The following is an 18,970-nucleotide window of genomic DNA, read 5'->3' on the forward strand; positions in this document are numbered from 1 at the left end:
AATTTTTCTGCCGCCAATCTGCTCCCTCCCTGAACCATCTACATTATTGGGGGTGATAATTAACCAGCCAAACCAGAAAAGAACATATCTAATATGCTGGGAGGCATAGTGACCTGGTATACCTCCTTGCCCAGAAGTAACGGCAATAAAACCATACAGGTGCTATACTTTGTCAAGTTCAAGCTTAACAAACCTTTTCCCTAATATTTTGGGCTAAGTTTCACACCCTTGCATTTATTATATCCTCTACTAGCTGGGGAGCCCCGCGTTGCGAGGGCAATTTTGGGGCGCTTGGTCTCCCTGCCCGTGTGTCCCCCCTCTCCCTGTCATGTCCTCTCCCTGTCCTATCCCTCCCTCCCCTCTCTCCCTCCCCTCCCCTGTCTCCCTCCCCCACACCTACCCTCCCCCAACCCCTCCCCTCGCCCACCCCCTCGATTTCCGGAGGCTCCCCCCGCCCCCGCGATTTCCCGAGGCTCTCCCCCCCCCCCCGCGATTTCCCGAGGCTCTCCCCCCCCCCCCCCGCGATTTCCCGAGGCTCGCCCCCCCCCCGCGATCTCCCGAGGCTGTGTGCTGGCGTCATGGGGGCCGTGCGCATGCGTGCCGGCGTCAAGGCGGCTGCGGAACTGGCGTGACGGGCCGTGCGCATGCGTGGTTTCAAGACCGCCGGCGTGCCCCGTTGCCGGGGTAACGGGGGCCGTGCGAATGTGTGCCGTCGTCAAGGCGGCCGCGCAACTGGCGGCCTCTTTTTTTTAAAAAACTCATCAGCTCTCCCCCCGCGATTTCCCGAGGCTCTCCCCCCCCCCCGCGATTTCCCGAGGCTCTCCCCCCCCACCCCCCCCGCGATTTCCCGAGGCTCTCCCCCCCCGTGATTTCCCGAGGCTCGCCCCCCCAGCGATCTCCCGAGGCTGTGTGCTGGCGTCACGGGGGCCGTGCGCATGCGTGCCGGCGTCAAGGCGGCTGCGGAACTGGCGTGACGGGGTGGCGGGCCGTGCGCATGCGTGGTTTCAAGACCGCCGGCGTGCCCCGTTGCCGGGGTAACGGGGGCCGTGCGAATGCGTGCCGTCGTCAAGGCGGCCGCGCAACTGGCGGCCTCTTCTTTTTTTTTTTTAAAACTCATCAGCTCTCCCCCCCCCCCGCGATTTCCTGAGGCTCTCCCCACCCCCCCCGCGATTTCCCGAGGCTCCCCCCCCCCGCGATTTCCCGAGGCTCTCCCCCCCCCGCGATTTCCCGAGGCTCTCCCCCCCCCCCTATTAAATTGTTATTTAATTCCCTAACACAGCATTAAAATATTTACCTTAGTTCCCTAACACACAGAAAGTGTGGGGGAAAAAATTGTGAAAAATCAAGATGGCGGCCACTCACCTCGGTTCAGAAGGATAAGGCCCGCCCACACGCACCGATTGGTCGACCGGTCAGGTCACCGAAGCATAGGATTGGTCAATCGTCGAGTCACTCGACACTCAACTGCAGGATGGCACGCGCCCGTCCGATTGGTCGACCTCGACGTCACACGGTCGCTAATGAGATGCTAATGAGCGGAATGCTGAATGTTTTTCGGATACCGCGGGCGCGGTTTTTGTCCGGCCGAAACGTAAATACGCCTATGACCGGTCCGGAATCGCAAGCTTTCTTTTGAGGCGACGCGCGCGTCGGTACGCTCTGTAACTTTCAAACGTATAGAACACGGACAGACATCGGGACAGACAGAAGAGCTCTTTTATATATATATAGATATATCCTACCACTTCCATTCAAAGCCGAGACAAAATTCACTTATTGGCCCAGATATTCCTATCGCAGGCCTCTCGCGGGCTGCGATCTGGAAAAATCCGTGCTCCCGGGAGGTGCACAGTTCCATGCTGGGCCTCTCCAAACTGCCGGTGCGCAGGGCTCACGTATCGCAGGGGCGCAGGTAGTTCGCAGCGTCCCTAGGATCACGTGGGCCATAGGGAGCCAATCACAGAAGGGAAGACCTGTCAAATATATGAATGGAAATCACACCCAAAACATAGTAAAACTTCAAATAAATTTTTCAAAAGTCACATTTTTAAAATGACTTGAAATTACGTAAATTAACTATGAAAAAAATAATTAAAGGTTTTAATGGGGCTAAAAATAAACTTACCTTTTTTAAAGTATTTTTAAATGTTAAATCAGTGGAAATTATTATTATTATTATTTTTTTTTTAAAACTTGTTTCAACTCTTATCCTGGTAAAAGCAGGCGCAAGAATTGTAAGTGTTTTCTGCGGGTGGAGGGTCTCCAAAAAGCGGAACTCTCCGCCCGCAGACGCCCTTCTCCAGAGCAGGCGTCCGATCTGTCAAGAGCTTTCTTGACAGATCGGAAATGTCAGTTTCCAGCGCATGCGCAGTGCATGCCTGAAACCGGCATTTCTGATGTCCCTATGGGCAAGTACACAGCGCGTACCCACCCGTAGGGATCAGAATATCCGGCCCAATAGCTCACAGTTTATTTCCTCCTCTACCCAAACAATTTGATAACACTATTTAAACTTTTCTACTTTATCCCCAAATACAAACAGATTTAGATAGATGATATAATTCACAACTTCTCATTTAATGCAATCTGCCTTCAAAATGTTCAATAAGTTATCTATTCTTAACTGCTACGTCAAAGATATTTATATATCCTGTCCTCTTTCTATTAAAAAATCCTATGTCAACAGTCCCAATGGGATTTTCAATGTAAATTGTGTCCTCACCTGGTGACACCTGCCCTGTGTCACATTTTTCATAGGGCTTTTCTTAATCTGACATTGCTGACTATGAATACTTTTATGAATTGTTTTACATGTTCCTTCAGTTCCACATTAAGGACACTGGGTGAAACTGGGAGCACTAGATTCTTCATATCGGCTCCGAATCACCACCAGCTCAGATTTCTAATATGCCAAGTTAGTTTGAAGGTGAGTGCTACCTTTCATCAACTAAACATTTTTGAAAATAATTTTGTTTTTTTTTTTAAACTGTTTAACCTTTTCCCCTTAGGTTATGTTAGGCGATTACTTCCAATCCCATCTTGCTTCCCCGAACTCCATTTCAGCCTCCTCAGGCTTCCCAGATGTGCATTTTGGCCACGTTACAGAAGCTAAAGTTCCACCCACTTGGGCCACTTCAATTCATCTTTTGTGCCACTGGGAATCACTGGTACCTCACATTTTACCCATTGAGGCCTTGGCTGAAATGCTGTGTGTATCTCTCTGTCTCTGTCTGTCTCTCTGATCATATAAACAGAAGAGAAACAAGATGCCAAGCCTCCTCCTTCCAATTAAAAATTGTCCCAAGAAAACAAGAGGAAAAAATATGGGCCCTATAAAATGGAAAGCAACAGGCCCCCCTGTCAGCCAAGATCATATCCCACCCCATTGAGATTTTTTGCTGCCCTCCACTCCCATGTAGGTTCCCTGGTATTGCTCCTCCATCCTATCCTCCACCCTCTCCTCTCCCCTTCCCACATCTTCCTCCCCTTCCCTCCCTCGAACCCTGCTTGACCTGAATACTGCAAATGGTCTTGACTTCCTGTGTGTAACGCCATGCCGATCAATAATATCAGCACAATATTTGGTAGATTCGTTTTGAAATTATATTTTTTGACTGAAATGCAAAGCACAATCCTGAGTTTCCATTGTTGCTCGTTAATTGTAATCAGTGGATAACAGTTTTCAGTGACATCACCTATGATCTGCACAGAACCAGTGAAACTGTTTTCAGTTTAGAAATGGATATTATTCCAGGGTACAGTTAAAGTGCACTAACTGAAGTTTTTGGGCTGCAGGGTAAACTACTGCCCCATGGGTTACAAAAGTGACCACTGGTTTACAAAAAGTGGCACCTCTCCAAACCTCAGGGAACCGTTTATTACTACAGACCTCACCTAGCCCAGCAGGTGTCTTGTATATATAATCACTAACCTCTTGTAGAACACTTTGGAATTCTGGATGGTCTATGATATTGCTTCTTGCTTCTTTAGAGACACGGGCTGCTGTAGCTCCAGTCAGTTCAGACTTTTGGCTTGCTGTCGTTAAGTCCGCAATTCCTGATGAAAATCGGTCTTCTGTAACCTGCTCTCCCTGGTTAACTCGTGCAGGTGGTGAGGGAGTCAGCATAACTGAAGAACGATACACTTGCCTGCTTTGTGGTGATGAGGTAGTTTGGTTCACTGGTTTCCCATGCTGTGCAGCAGTGCTTGGTACACCTTGATGACCATGACCCAAAGAGCTTGGTGCTGAATACCTAGACATCCGGCCTGGGCTAGAACAGCGCGAATTTGACTCTAAGTTAGTGTAGGGTGTATAGTAGGATTGTGGGTACTCATATTCATCTCCTAAAGGTTCAGAGAACCCTAGTTCAGATCGAAGGTATGACTGCTCCCTCAAAAGCTCAGTCACCTGGATTTAAACAAAAATTAAAATAGATAAACCAGTTAACAGCGTGTTGTACTGAAAATAATATATTGCTGAAATTTTCTTCCTCCCAACAGGAGAGAACAAGCCTACTTGATGCACTATTTTATTTTTATTCTGTTTGATCTGTGTCATTTAATAATAATATAATTTAATACAGGTAAATGGAAATGAAATATCAATTGCTTAAAATCTCTAAAATGAGAAATGCTCAGAGTCTATTAGCTGGGAGATATACTTGGAGCACATCAGCTGCCCTAAAATGCCAATAGTTATAGCTACCTTTAATTCATTACTTTCCAACCAGAAGCTAAAGCTTTCAACTGTTAAGACTGTCAAGAATTTGTACACATGTTGACTCACTTTGTGCAGCAGAAAATTGGACTTGTGTATTCTATTTATTATGTTGCTTTATGGTCCTGTTGGGCTTTTCTCAAAGCATCAGTAGTTTACAAACGCCAATTTTAAACCACCTGTTTTACTTTGTTTTCTTATTTTAAGTTCCCTTTTGTGACTTCAATATTCACCGCTCCACAGCTCCTCTCAACATCTGGCTCAAATATATTTTACAGCGGAACTAAGTTCCAGAGCTCGACAATTATAAAACCCACACCACTCGGCTCATTACATGTCAGTAATCTCAGGCATGTATCCTCTATTAATAGTACATTGGGGAATTTGTTGCAATGTCAAAAATATATAATTAGCAATTTAAAAAATCTGAAGACAAAAATGACCGCTTGCGTGCTTGGCCAACACAATAGAATTATAGAATCTTACAGCACAGAATGAAACCACTCAGCCCATTGTGCCTGTGCCGGCTCTTTGAAAGAACTGTCCAATTAGTCCCACTCCCCCTGTTGCTAACTAGTTGCTAACCTAAGTCAGGAAATTTTATTTGTGATGGTCATTAGCAGGTGAGCTAGCTATACCAGATGTTGAAAAATTGCAGAGTTAACTGATATGCTGAGATTGGTCAATAAATCTTTTGATATAAAACTAGTCAACTTAATGTCCTCTGATTACAACATCTAGAATGTCAATTTTTCATCTATTTCATACAGATAGGACCAATGAGACATACTGTCACCACTTACAAGTACTTACCCATCAGTCTTGATAATCCAATAAATAATTAGCATAACTAAACACCCTTGTGCATCTCATTTGGCAAAGGCGTGACATTCAGTAACATTTTGATCAACAAGACAGCACTGCATATATTTAAACCTTTTTCCCCAGGTGTGCTATTAAGTACAATAATGGAAGATGAAAACACTGTGGAAGTAGAAAGATATTGGGAATCTATAATTGACATCATTTGCTGGAGTCTAAGTCAACTTACAGTCTCTAGGATTAATGGAAAATTGTAGCATTCAGTGATGCAGGTAATAAAGTACATTGATCGACTGCAGAATGCACAGGCTAGGGTGTTGATCACAGGAAGTTATAAATTCACAAATGTAGTAAGAAGCCAATCACATTGGGTGCATACACTTAATATTTAGTATATATAATATAGAGATAGGAGGGTTTCCGCTTCATCTAATTGTGTGCTTCAGTGCATTTTGTATTTATCACCATTCAGGGAAAGTCCAACTTACTTACCGGTTCCATTACATTGAGAGAGGAGGAAGACATGGTATCTATGTTATTAGTGAATGTCTCCTGTAATACACAAGCACCAGAAAATCAGCACTTTAAAATATGTAGAATGTAAATGCCATTCAGCAAATAGACTGCCTTTTCCAGTTCTACCAAATTCTAAAGTAAAATAATAATTACTAGCTTGAGGACAAAATCATGGAATTCCAAGCATCAGGCACATTCCCCTTTCCTTTTAATCGAGTTCCATTTTCTAATACATTTCCTTTATAGCCAGAGTACTGCTCATTTATTATTTCCCTAATACTGATAGCTCTTGAGAAAAGCCCGGGGATGTGCAGTGGTCAGCAAGACGTGAGGGAAGAAAAAGCACACTCCTGTGAGAGTGAAAGAATACCCCAGAGTGAGAGAGAAGAACATACATACGAATTAGGAGGAGTAGGCCACCAGGCCCTTTGAGCCTGCTCCGCCATGCAATAAGATCATGGCTGATCCGATTACTCCACATTCCCGCCTACCCCCGATAACTTTTCACCCCTTGTTTACCAAGAATCTATCTATCTCTGCCTTAAAAATATTCAAAGGCTCTGCTTCCACTGCCCTCTGAGGAAGACTCACGACCCTCTGAGAAAAAAATTCTCCTCATCTCTGTCTTAAATGGGTGACCCCTTATTTTTAAACAGTGACTCCTAGTTCTAGATTCTCCCACAAGAGGAAACATCCTCTCCACATCCACCCTGTCCAGACCCATCAGGATCTTATATGTTTCAATCAAGTCACCTCTTACTCTTCTAAACTCCAGCAGATACAAGCCTAGCCTGTCCAACCTTTCCTCATAAGACAACCTGCCCATTCCAGGCATTAGTCTAGTAAACCTTCTCTGAACTGCTTCCAACGCATTTACATCCTTCCTTAAATAAGGAGACCAATACTGTACAGTACTCCAGATGTGGTCTCACCAATGCCCTGTATAACTGAAGCATAACCACCCTACTTTTGTATTCAATTCCCCTCGCAATAAACAATAACATTCTATTTGAGTTTCTTCTCTTGGAAAAGTTATGAGACATAGGAGGCGAGAGGAGAGAAAGACAGATAAACAAGGAAAAAAATGAAGAGGTGTGTGAAAGTGAGAGAGAGAGAACACAGACACAACGATCTAGAGAAAGAACTAAAAAGGGGAAGAATTTCTGTTATTAAATACTTCCATCTGCCGCATGCTATATTCATGTTGATAGAGATTTCAAACCCCATTAGTCTTGGGAGCTTAAATGGTTTCAATCCATGATTTGCCATTAAGGGAATAAAAAACAAATGAAATGATATATGCTACATAGCTTACTAACCTTTTATTTTAATCTTAAAACTTCTCTCTCCCCCCCCCCTCATTATTAATCTTTTGCAAAGCAGAACATAACTAATAAGAAAAATGAAAAACACTGACTTAATCAATCAGGAAGCTAGAACACAGATATTACAATTACAAAAGCTAAACATAGACACTAAAAGTTTTATAATTAGCCTTTAGTGGTGATAGGCTGTTGAAGCTGAAAATCTGCAGTGCCTACTATGGTAGCCCTTTGACAAAACTAAGCACGGGGAAGATTTATTCTTTTCATCAGCAAAAGCTCTGTAGCATTACACTAGTTCTGTTAAACTGAAATGTCTAGAATATGAGAGAGCGGTGGTGTGGAATGGCACTGGGCATTAGCAGGGGCAGTCTCACTCATTCAATTCCAAATTTGAGCTGAATGGAGTGTGAAAGTGCCAAGTAGAGGCTGTGGCATCATTCAGCAGAATAAAATCAGAGGTGAGAGCGATGTCTGGGCAACTCTTTGATTACAAGGGCCTAATGTTGTGGCCTGGGAATGGCCCCTGCAAATGCCCCCTCTCAGCTGCAAAGGTGCTGGGCCAGGCAGAGGAGGAAAAAATTATTACAGGAAAAAGAAAATTAACCAAAAATATCCCTGTGAAAATGGGTGCGTATACACAAATCCTTTGTCTTACTGTGCCATCCAAAACAGTAATTTGGAGGAGGATCAATAGGATTAAGTTCATTCAACTCACAGCACGAGATGGAGGTCTGAACATGGGATACTGGTTTGGGGCTTTGAGCTGCTCCTCCAGAATGAACGATCGCTCCTCCAGCTGCAGTTCCAACTCTTGCAGCTCCATACGCACACAGTTCCGAAGGTTTTGCAGTTGGTCAGCCTCTTGCCTGCAAACAAGAAACAATTCTGGATCTACCTTTTCTACTCAGAATGCTCTTCACATGCATTAAACTACATTACAAGGATTCAGCACAAGACATATGCAGTGGTTTAAAATGTAGATTTACAACTACTTACAAGGCAATGCTAATATTGTCACTCCATTACGAGCTTACAAATGAGCTATTGTTCAGAGTTTGGATTTAGACCTAATTCTGGACATGAAGCCAGACCCAAAGAAACAGTAAAATCCAAAAGTACCAGTTTGACATCTTCATTGAGCTCAGAATTTACACAATTTCTAAAAGAAATGAACAGCTCATATACCAACAGCTTTGAATACAAGACTTCACATAATGCCTTTGTAATATTAATGACATTTAAAAAAGTGAACAGAATATTCAACATGAATGTTGGAATGCAGGTTTTTTGTAATGATTTGAGATGGACTTATTCAGCAGTTATCAGGTCTTCTGAACGCATTACCTCTCACTCTTCCACTGGTTAACAGCAGGAACGAAAGATGGGGGTGGGGGGAATACTTTGCCCTAGGCAAAATGACACATTGGCATATGCGCTCGTGCTCCAAATGAAGTAAGTGGAATATAATGCAAAAACAACTGAATTATAGATGAATAATTCTCTGTCTTAAATAATTGTTTTAAGACTCAACTAAACTAATGTTGATCGTACAGGATAAATATAGTTAGAATTAGGAACTGTGGACTAAATAAATCTATCGGAAGTGGAATAAGGAGGAAAACAAGTGAGGAGTGAAGGGGCTACCGGGGCAAAACATTCAGAGGCCTTTCTAATGGGTGGTAAGAGAGGCAAAGATCTGAAAATAAAAATAACCAAAGGTGCAAAACATAACAGAAAATTCTCTCAGTACAACAGTAGGACAGTCAGAGAAGAGATGAGAGTCCTAAAAGATTAAAAAGACAAGGTTAAAATGGAGGGTGAGCATAAAATAGTTGATAACTAGGCAAGTTTTGAATAACATGCTCTCCATAATCCAATAAAATGATCAACTTTGACATAAATGAAATGAAGAAGCTAGAGAGGGTAAAAAGAAATACACTTCCAGGTAAAGCAGCATTTATACAAGAGTCAAAGGCTGAGTGAGGGTTGACAAACTTGGGCAAATTGATGAATGTTGGGGAGATCCTGCTAGATTAGAAACAGGCAAATGTGGTGCCCATGTTCAAAAAGAGTGACCACACAGACCCAGGCACCTACAGACCCATCAGCCTTACATCACTACTGGGTAAAATAAAGGAATTATCATCATGAGTAAACTTAATTACCTCTCTGATAACTTACGAAATAGCCATAATGGATTTAGAAGGGGGGAGATTCTGCCTGACCACCATACTTGACTTTTTTTTTGTGACATCAGAAATGAACTATAGAAAGCCCCATGGTGTGGTATACCAAAAAGTTTTTAACAAAGTACTAAAAGGATAGCTACTTAAGCTAAAATTAATGGTGATTCAGGGTAAACCTGGAAATGCACAAGACATTGGCTCAAGGATGGGAAGCTATGGGTACCATGTTAGAGGAGTTATGTGGAGATAGGGAGAAGTTCTGGTGGAGTGCCTGGAAATTAGTTTGGACACCATTCACACCTTTGACTGCTGTGATTATCTCTCTGCCGAGGTGTGATTAATGGCAGTTGGAAAGGTTACCTGTAAACATCTGACATGATTCTCTGACTATATAAGCTGTGTCTTTATGCATTTCTCCACTTCACCTGAAGAAGGAGCAGCGCTCCGAAAGCTTGTGATTTCAAATAAAGCTGTTGGACTATAACCTGGTGTTGTGTGACTTCTTACATCTGAGTCAGAAGGTTGTGGGTTCAAATCCCACTCCAGGGACTTGAGCACATAAAGCTAGGCTGACACGCTGAGGGAGTGCTGCACTGTGGGAGGTACCGTCTTTTGGATGAGACATTAAACCGAGGCCCCGTCTGCTTTCTCAGGTGGACGTAAAAGATCCCGTGGCACTATTTTGAAGAAGAGCAGGGGAGTTATCCCCGGTGTCCTGGCCAATATTTATCCCTCAACCAATGTAACAAAAACAGATTATCTGGTCATTATCACATTGCTGTTTGTGGGAGCTTGCTGTGCACAAATTGGCTGCTGCGTTTCCCACATTACAACAGTGACAACACTCCAAAAAGTACTTAATTGACTGTAAAGTGCTTTGAGCTATCCGGTGGTCATGAAAGGCACTCTATAAATGCAAGTCTTTCTTTCTATTAATAACTTGGATCCAGAAGCTCAATGCAAACCAGTCAAATTCACAGATCATACCTAGATGGGGCTGTTGAAGCTGAGGAGGCAGCCTGTGAGCTAAGTCAAGAATTAAACAAAATATTAAGTTGCTGTAACAGTAGATGAAATTTAATACAGACAGATATAAGGCAAGCCACATAGGAAGAAAATATAAGCAGCATGCATAGAAAGAGAGAGAAAAACTTACATTTATATACCGTCTTTCATGGCCTCAGGCTGTCAAAAAGTGCTTCACAGCCAATGAGGTATTTTTAAAGTAGGTTTAAATGACTCAGAGGCAAGAGCACCACCATTGAGGCAAGGCTGAAACTATCCACGAATGGTCTTAAAATAACTATGAATGAAATTGAAAGACATCTAGCAGTCCTCAAACTCAGGCCCAACCAGGGCGGAGCAACAAACAATAAAGCAAATAGAATGCTGAACTATATAGCTGATGTGCCTTCAATAACCACAAAACTAGAAGTTATAGACTTTAACAAGTTGGCTTTTAATCACTAAGATCAGAGCTAACATCTCAACACACTGACTGGCTCACAGGAATGAGTCATACAGATCCTGGGATCTTTATGTAAGAGAAGTCAGGGGCGGAGCCAAGAGCCAAGACCTGGAACCTTCCAGGTTAGTCAGGGAAGAGGAAGTGAAACTATACACCGTGTGGGGGAGGGTAATATACATGAGTGCAAAACGAATACAGGCAAGACAAACAGATTTCATTACATTCACCCCTTCTTTAGATTTAGTCCATCGGGTGATGTTTCTTAAAAGTTGGTATAAGTGAGTCTGTCAGGAGGTTTTGCGGTTCTCAGTGATTGGCGCAAAGCCGGTTGGGGTGCCTCTAGGGGAGTGGATTCTGGTTCCTCCGCTGTCCGGGCCTCCGCAGTGTCTTCCAGGTTATCTGCAGTGTCCTCCAGGTTAAAGTTGGGTATTGATACCTCTGGGCGTCCTGTCTCTTTTTGGTGTAGGTCTTCCTCGGGTAGTCTCTCATCGTTCTCTCCGCTCCCCGAGGGAGCGAGGTCTTTTATGGAAACAGTGTCCTCTCGCCCGTCAGAGTATTCGATATAGGCGTACTGAGGGTTTGCATGGAGGAGCTGTACCTTTTCCACAAGGGGGTCCGTTTTATGGCCTCTCACGTGCTTCCGCAATAGTACTGTCCCCGGAGACGTCAGCCACGCGGGTACAGATATGCCCGAGGTGGATTTCCGGGGGAAAACGAACATCTTTTCGTGAGGGGTAGCGTTAGTGGCTGCACATAACAGAGACCTTATGGAGTGGAGCACGTCTGGGAGGACTTCCTGCCAGCGGGAGGTCGGAAGGCCTTTTGACTTTAAGGCTAACGTGACAGCCTTCCAAACAGTAGCATTCTCCCTTTCCACTTGCCCATTACCCCGGGGGTTGTAGCTAGTGGTTCTGCTAGTGGCTATCCCCTTTGAGAGCAAGAACTGGCGCAGTTCGTCACTCATAAATGACGTCCCCCTATCGCTGTGTATGTAGTTCGGCATGCCAAACATGCAGAATAGATTACAGAGACACTTGATGACCGTGGCACTGGTCATGTCTGGGCAGGGAATGGCGAAGGGGAAGCGGGAATATTCATCGATGATATTGAGGAAGTATACGTTACGGTCGGCAGAGGGAAGGGGTCCCTTGAAGTCCAGACTTAGGCGCTCGAATGGCCGTGTGGCTTTGATAAGGTGTGCACGGTCAGGCCTGTAGAAACGAGGCTTGCATTCCGCACAGATGCGGCAGGCTCTGGTCATTGCCCTGACCTCCTCGATGGAGTGGGGCAGATTGCGGGACTTTATAAAATGGTATAGTCGGGTGACCCCTGGGTGACAGAGGTCGTTGTGGAGACCCTGTAATTTGTCCGTATGAATGCTGGCACACATTCCCCGCGATAGGGCGTCTGGGGGTTCATTAAGGGCTCCCAGCCTGTACATAATATCATAGTCGAACGTGGATAGTTCGATCCTCCACCTGAGTATTTTGTCATTCTTGATTTTCCCCCTTTGTTTGTTATTAAACATGAAAGCCACCGACCGCTGGTCGGTGAGCAGGGTGAAACGTTTGCCGGCTAGGTAGTGTCTCCAGTGCCGCACTGCCTCCACTATAGCCTGTGCCTCCTTCTCGACAGAAGAGTGCCTGATTTCAGGTCCCTGAAGGGTTCGGGAGAAGAAGGCCACAGGTCTTCCAGCCTGATTGAGGGTCGCAGCTAAGGCAAAGTCTGACGCATCGCTTTCGACTTGAAAGGGAATGCTTTCGTCCACTGCACACACTGCAGCCCTTTCAATGTCCTGTTTGATACTGGTGAAAGCCTCCCGAGCTTCAGCTGATAGTGGGAAGGACGTCGATTTAATGAGGGGTCGGGCCTTATCAGAGTAATTGGGCACCCATTGGGCATAATACGAAAAAAATCCCAGGCACCTTTTTAAAGCTTTGGGATTGTGTGGCAGGGGCAGTTCCTTTAGGGGGCGTAATCGGTCAGGGTCCGGTCCAATTACCCCATCTTCCACCACATAGCCGAGGATACAGAGACGGGTTGTGTTGAAGACACATTTGTCTTCGTTGTAGGTTAGATTCAGCTTTAGGGCAGTTTTTAAAAATCTCGCAAGATTTAGATCGTGGTCTTGCTGGTTGTGCCCGCAGATAGTGACATTGTCCAGATAGGGGTAGGTAGCTTGTAGTTTATTCTCGTCAACCATGCGGTCCATCTCACGTTGGAAGACCGAGACCCCATTTGTTACCCCGAAGGGCACTCTGAGAAAATGGTAGAGGCGTCCGTTCGCCTCAAAGGCGGTGTATGGGCGGTCCTCCGTTCTAATGGGGAGCTGGTGATACGCGGATTTGAGGTCAATAGTCGAGAAGACTCGGTATTGCGCAATCTGGTTGACCATTTCTGATATGCGGGGTATAAATATTAACAGTCTGGCTGTAGTCAATTACCATCCGTTTCTTTTCGCTATTTTTAACTATGACTACTTGGGCACGCCACGGGCTGGTACTGCATTCAATAATGCCTTCCCGCAGGAGTCTGTCCACTTCCGCCTTGATAAAGTGTCTGTCTTCCAGACTGTACCGTCTACTTTTGGTCGCTATGGGCCTACAGTTCGGAGCGAGATTAGCGAATAAAGAGGGCGGGCTGATTTTTAAGGTTGATAGGCCACAGACTGTGAGTGGCGGCTGGGACCCGCCATATGCTAGCGTGACACTTTCGTGGTGGCACTGGAAGTCCAGGCCCAAGATTACATTAACACAGAGTTCTGGCATCACGAGGAGTTTAAAATCCTTGTAGTCCGTGCCTTTTACAGTCAGTGTTACCACACAGTAGCCCAAAATGTCCGAAGTGTGGGGCTTAGCAGCCATAGCAATTCTGCTCCGTGTAGGGGTTACCGTTAATGAGTGCCGCCGTACCAGGCTAGGGTGGATAAAACTCTCGGTACTCCCACAGTCAATTAAACATTTCGTTAAATTCCCGTTTACCTGTATGTCCATCATAGATTTTGTCAACAGGTGTGGCCTGGATTGATCCACCGTGATCGAAGCCACTGTTGGGCCCTGGGCGGCCGTTGAGTCGGGAAAAGATGGCGGATCCCAAGATGGCGGCCCGCACGGCACGCACGAGGCGGTGACGGAGTTGGAAATCGGATTCCCCCTGCAGACTTTGCTAAAATGCCCCTTTTTCTTACATTTGAAGCATGTAGCGTCCTTCGCTGGGCATCGTTGTCTGGGGTGCTTGGCCTGGCCGCAGAAGTAGCATTTCGGGCCTCGAGACATTGCCGCTGTAGTAGGACTCCTGGGTGAACTTCTGTGTGGGGACTCCGGCGGTGTAGAGCTGGTCTCAGACCTGGATGGGGAAGATGGCTGATTCCAAGATGGCGGCCCGCTCGAGGCGGTGAGGGCCGCATGGCCGGAAGAATAAGAGTCAGAGTTTTTCTGGACCACGTCCAGCGATCGCGCAGTGGCCACTGCCTTTTTTAAGTCCAGGACCTCCTTCTCCAGCATTCTCTGCCAGATATAATTCGATTTGAGGCCCGTGATGAAGGAATCGCGGACCAATTCGTCAGAGTACGCGTTGGCCGTCACGGCCTTGCAGTTACAGTCCCGGACCAAGTCCTTTAGGCCCTGTAAGAAATCGTCCATTGATTCCTCAGGTCGCTGCCTGCGTGTAGCCAGCAGATGTCTGGCGTACACTTCGTTTACTGGCCTCTGGTATTGGGCCTTCAGGATAGTGATGGCCTCCGTGTAAGAGGTGGCGTCCCGGATGAACGAATAAATCCGATGATTAACGCGAGTAGTCAGTAGACTCAGTTTATCTACCTCGCTAGCGGATGAGGCCCTCGCGAAGAGTTCGAAGCATTTGAGCCAGTGTCCAAATTGATTTGATGCTTCAGCAGAATGTGGATCCAAGTCCAGACGCTCTGGTTTTAGGAGTCGATCCATCCTAGTATTCTTTAGTGATTAAAATTGATGTGCCTTCAATAACCACAAAACTAGAAGTTATGGGCCTAGAAATTCAGTTGGTTGCGCCAGCAGTTAGCGCCTTAAGAGAAGTGAATTTCGGGCACTATGCGTGTAGCGCCCGGCCGCAGTGCAGTTTGCGCCTCGCCCCAAATTAAGTTGACCCTTAGCGCCGGCGCAAAGTTTAGCGCCCGCCCGGCTGCGCGCGCAGAAAATGACGTCACATCCTCGTGCAACGTCCTTTGCGCGCCCTGATTCCAAACTTCAGTCGGACCGCCCCATTGTGCGGCTGGCGGCCAGAGCGTTTGTAAAATGGAACGCAACACAGCCGACGCGGGCCCCAGGGAGCGCAAATTAAAGGGCACGTACCCTGCAGTATAAAGGGCAGCCATTTTGCAGCAAACACTCTTGTGCAACGGATTTCTGGACACACAAGGAGGAAAGCTAACTGGTTTCGTGCAGCAATAGCTCAGGTATTTTTGGACTCAGGCCAAAGCGCTGCAAGTGCCCTGTTGGAAATTTGACTGTTTGCCAGCATTTGATGGGGGTTGCATGGGGTGCCAACGCGGAGTTTCAGCGCCATGTGCGTAGGGCTCGCAGACGCGGGGTCAGAGGGGCAGCCCTGGCTAGAGGCAGAGGGGGCAACAGGCGTCGGCAACATAGGCCTTACCCAGTCAGGGTATACCGCCAGCAGCGCTCCTACCTCACCATGAGTGGCGCGCGATGTGTAAGAAGGCTGAGATTCCGAAAGGAGGTGGTTGCAGAGATCTGCCACCTGCTTCGCAGAGATCTGCGTCCAAAGCTCAGGTGCAGGACGTCTCTGTCGGTGGAAGTGAAGGTGACGGTGGCATTGAACTTCTATGCCACCGGCTCCTTCCAATCCGCTGTTGGGGACATAGCTAACATATCCCAGTTCGGCGTGCATCGCTGCATCCGCCAGGTGACCGATGCCCTTTTCAGAAGGAGACGCCAATTCATCTCCTTCCCCATGGCCCTGGAGAGCCAGCATCAGCGTGCAGTGGGATTTGCAAGACTCGCGGCCTTCCCCTTGGTGCAGGGCGCCATTGACTGTACGCATGTGGCTTTGCGGGCACCTCTGGAGCATGGCGAGCAGTATCACAACCGGAAGGGCTACCATTCTCTCAATGTGCAGCTGGTGTGTGACCACAAGCAGCGCATCCTGGCTGTCAATGCCTGCTTTCCAGGCAGCTGCCACGATGCCTTTATCCTGCGGCAGAGTACTGTGCATGACATGTTCGAGGCATAGCCTCCCCCAAGAGGATGGCTACTCGGGGACAAAGGCTATCCTTTGTGTACCTGGCTCATGACCCCGCTCCGCGCGCCCAGGACCGCTGCTGAAGAGGCATACAACGAGAGCCATCAAAGGAGCAGAAACATCATCGAGCAAACTATTGGGGTCCTCAAGCAGCGGTTCCGCTGCCTTGATCGTTCCGGCGGATCTCTGCAGTATTCGCCGCACCGGGTCTCCCAATTTGTCGTAGTTTGCTGCATGCTACACAACCTGGCTCTCCGCAGGATTCAGGCACTGCCACCTGACGTTGGACCACCACCTCAGGAGGAGGAGCAGGAGGAGGAGGAGTACGTTCCCAGGAGGGAGCGACAAGGTCCAAGGGCCGTCCGTCGCCAGCTTATTGAACGTAACTTCTAAGCCCCCTGTCAGGGAATGCCTTGTGGCCATGAAGCAAGATGAATGCAGCCGCTCCGCAAGCCCTCAGCCGGCGAAGGCAACAAAGACTAACAAGAACAACCATGGACACTGTCTGAATAAAGATAAATTTATATTTGACAAAAATGAAACCCCTTCCCACATGAATCCCAAAAACAATCAACGGCCCCCACAAAAAGTGCAACAAACGACTCACTCCCACAACCTGGGGAGGAGTAACTCCACATTTGAACAAACCAGGCCTCAACCTCGGCCTTAACGCAAAAAACATACCCATAAACAAAACAACCATGGGCAAAATAAAGATGTCCACCGCCATATAAAATGAAAGCTGACCACACCCTCTACTTAGTGGCCCGCGAGGGCAAGACCTTGTCCAGCCTTTTGGCGCCCCTGCCCGGCCTGCTGCTCCTCCGCAAGCTCTGCCCAGTGGCTGCTGCGAGGCTGGGGGAAGGCGCCTGAGGGTCAGATGTCCTTCCGCCAGATGGCCTTGGGGGGCGGCCTACACGGGCTTTGGGCCTCGAGGGGCCGGCTGTTGATTGGCGCACATGTGCATGCCCACCATCAGCTCCAGCCGCTTGCCGTTGACGCTCCACTGGGGGAGTGGCGGCGACGGATGGCGCAATGTGGGCAAGCTGGCGTATTGGAGGCGCTGGCTGGTGATGTCGCACGCTGGCACTCGCCCGGGCACGCACTGCACGATCCACTCCAATCAGCCGAAGGGCAGATCGCTGTGCTGCTGCAGCGCGGCGGGTGTCCTGGCGATGCCTGGCTGAGGCAGCGCGTGTGGCAGCAGTGAGTGCCCCTGTTGCCCTGGTCTGCGCCCGCATCACACCCGCCACTGACTTGACGGCATCAGCCAGCGACTCCATCGCCGGAGGCATCCGTTCCACTACCTCCATCATCATCCGGCCACTCTCGGCATTTGATGCCCCAAACTCCCGCACACTGGTCGCCAGCGACTCGATGGCCTCAGGCATCCGTCCCACCACCTGCATGAGCTCTGTGTGGCGGCGGTCCGAATCCTCGGCCATTTTGTCCAGCTGGCGCGCCTCCTCCGAGGTGAAGGTGGCCGGACTGGAGGCGGGACTCTCCCGCTGGGGAGCAGGGGTCCGAGCTAGGCGACCCTTGGCACGTTGCTGGCGCCGAATGTCCGCAGCAACTGCACTCCCCTCCGACCCTTCCCCCCTCTGGGGGGAAGGCCGCGGCCCACCCGCAGCCCTCCTGGGTGGCTGGACGCCACTGGTCCCAGCAGCTGCACTCCCCTCCGAAAGTTGCTCCAGGCTCTCGTCCAGGGAAGACGTGTCCAACACTTCGCCCTCTGCTGCGGGACCGGAGTCCTCCCCTGATGGTCCGGGTTGCTCTTCCTCCTCCTCCTCCTCCTCCTGTTTGGAGGGGCTGTCACTGGCAGCTTCAGGGAGCTCTTTGTCACCAGCTGAAAGCAGGAAGGCACAAGAGTAGCTTCAGAGTGAGGAGAGGGCGTCAGCGAGGGAGTCATGACTGGTGGCATTCAGCGCATTGGTGGCACAGTGGCAAAGGAGGTAGCTCGGATGCGCAAGTGCGACGAGAGAGGGCCAAAAGGCGAGGTCCTTACCATTGCCGGGCAGCGGAGGGTCGGCTTCTCCGCACGCTCTGGGCACAATCACCCGGCCTCCCATGAGGCCACTCACGCGCTCCTCCAGGGGAGTGAGCTTCTGGAACTTGGCGCGGCCTCCCCCGGTGATGTCGTGGCGCTTGCGATTATTCGCAACTTTAGCCTGCAAGAGAAAGGACGGGCTCTAAGTACGGTGTGTAGCCGTGACGTAGTGTGCACTGCCTCCCATGGTGGAATAGCTTGGCCAGAGTGTAGCCCTGATCTAGTGTGCACTGCCTCCCATGGTGGAATAGCTTGGCCAGTGTGTAAAGTGCAGAATGTGCAATTGATGCTCATGACTGTCCCAAAGCTGCTGGCTGAGGGCTGCCCATTAGGCCTTTCAGGTCCCTTTGCCCATCATGTCAGGTGTACATGCAAGAATGAGGAGGAGAGTGGAAAGGGTACTCACCCTGACAATCCTGGTCAGGTCATTGTATTTCTTCTGACATTGCACCTTGTCCCTGGGGGCATCGCCGTAGGACGACACCCTGGTGGCGATCTCCCTCCAGGCTTTGGTGTAGACGCGGTGGGTGGGATTCCTGCCAGTGTCTGGGAACAAGATCCTGCGCCTCTTCTCCAATGCTGTCAGCATGCTATCCAGATCACGCTCGGAGAAGCGCAGGGCACGCTCACGGGCCTTCTCATGCGTTGCCATGG

At 48.3% G+C, this 18,970-nt stretch overlaps 1 protein-coding gene across 2 annotated transcripts in view; it reads right to left on the reverse strand.

Annotated features, from left to right (window-relative positions):
• The window catches only part of itprid2 (ITPR interacting domain containing 2), a 216,176-nt gene that overhangs the window by 21,185 nt on the left and 176,021 nt on the right, over positions 1-18,970 (reverse strand). For both annotated transcript variants that reach the window (XM_085985961.1, XM_085985960.1), the window contains 3 exons: positions 8,096-8,246; positions 6,032-6,091; positions 3,932-4,408 (listed from right to left, as the gene is read on the reverse strand). In XM_085985961.1, coding sequence (XP_085842087.1) covers positions 3,932-4,408; positions 6,032-6,091; positions 8,096-8,246 — 688 coding nt within the window. The remainder of the gene's footprint in view (positions 1-3,931; positions 4,409-6,031; positions 6,092-8,095; positions 8,247-18,970) is intronic.

This window comes from Somniosus microcephalus, chromosome 4 (assembly GCF_052327205.1).
Source record: "Somniosus microcephalus isolate GS21.2 chromosome 4, FLI_Smic_1.0, whole genome shotgun sequence".
In the NCBI taxonomy this organism is placed as follows: domain Eukaryota; kingdom Metazoa; phylum Chordata; class Chondrichthyes; order Squaliformes; family Somniosidae; genus Somniosus; species Somniosus microcephalus.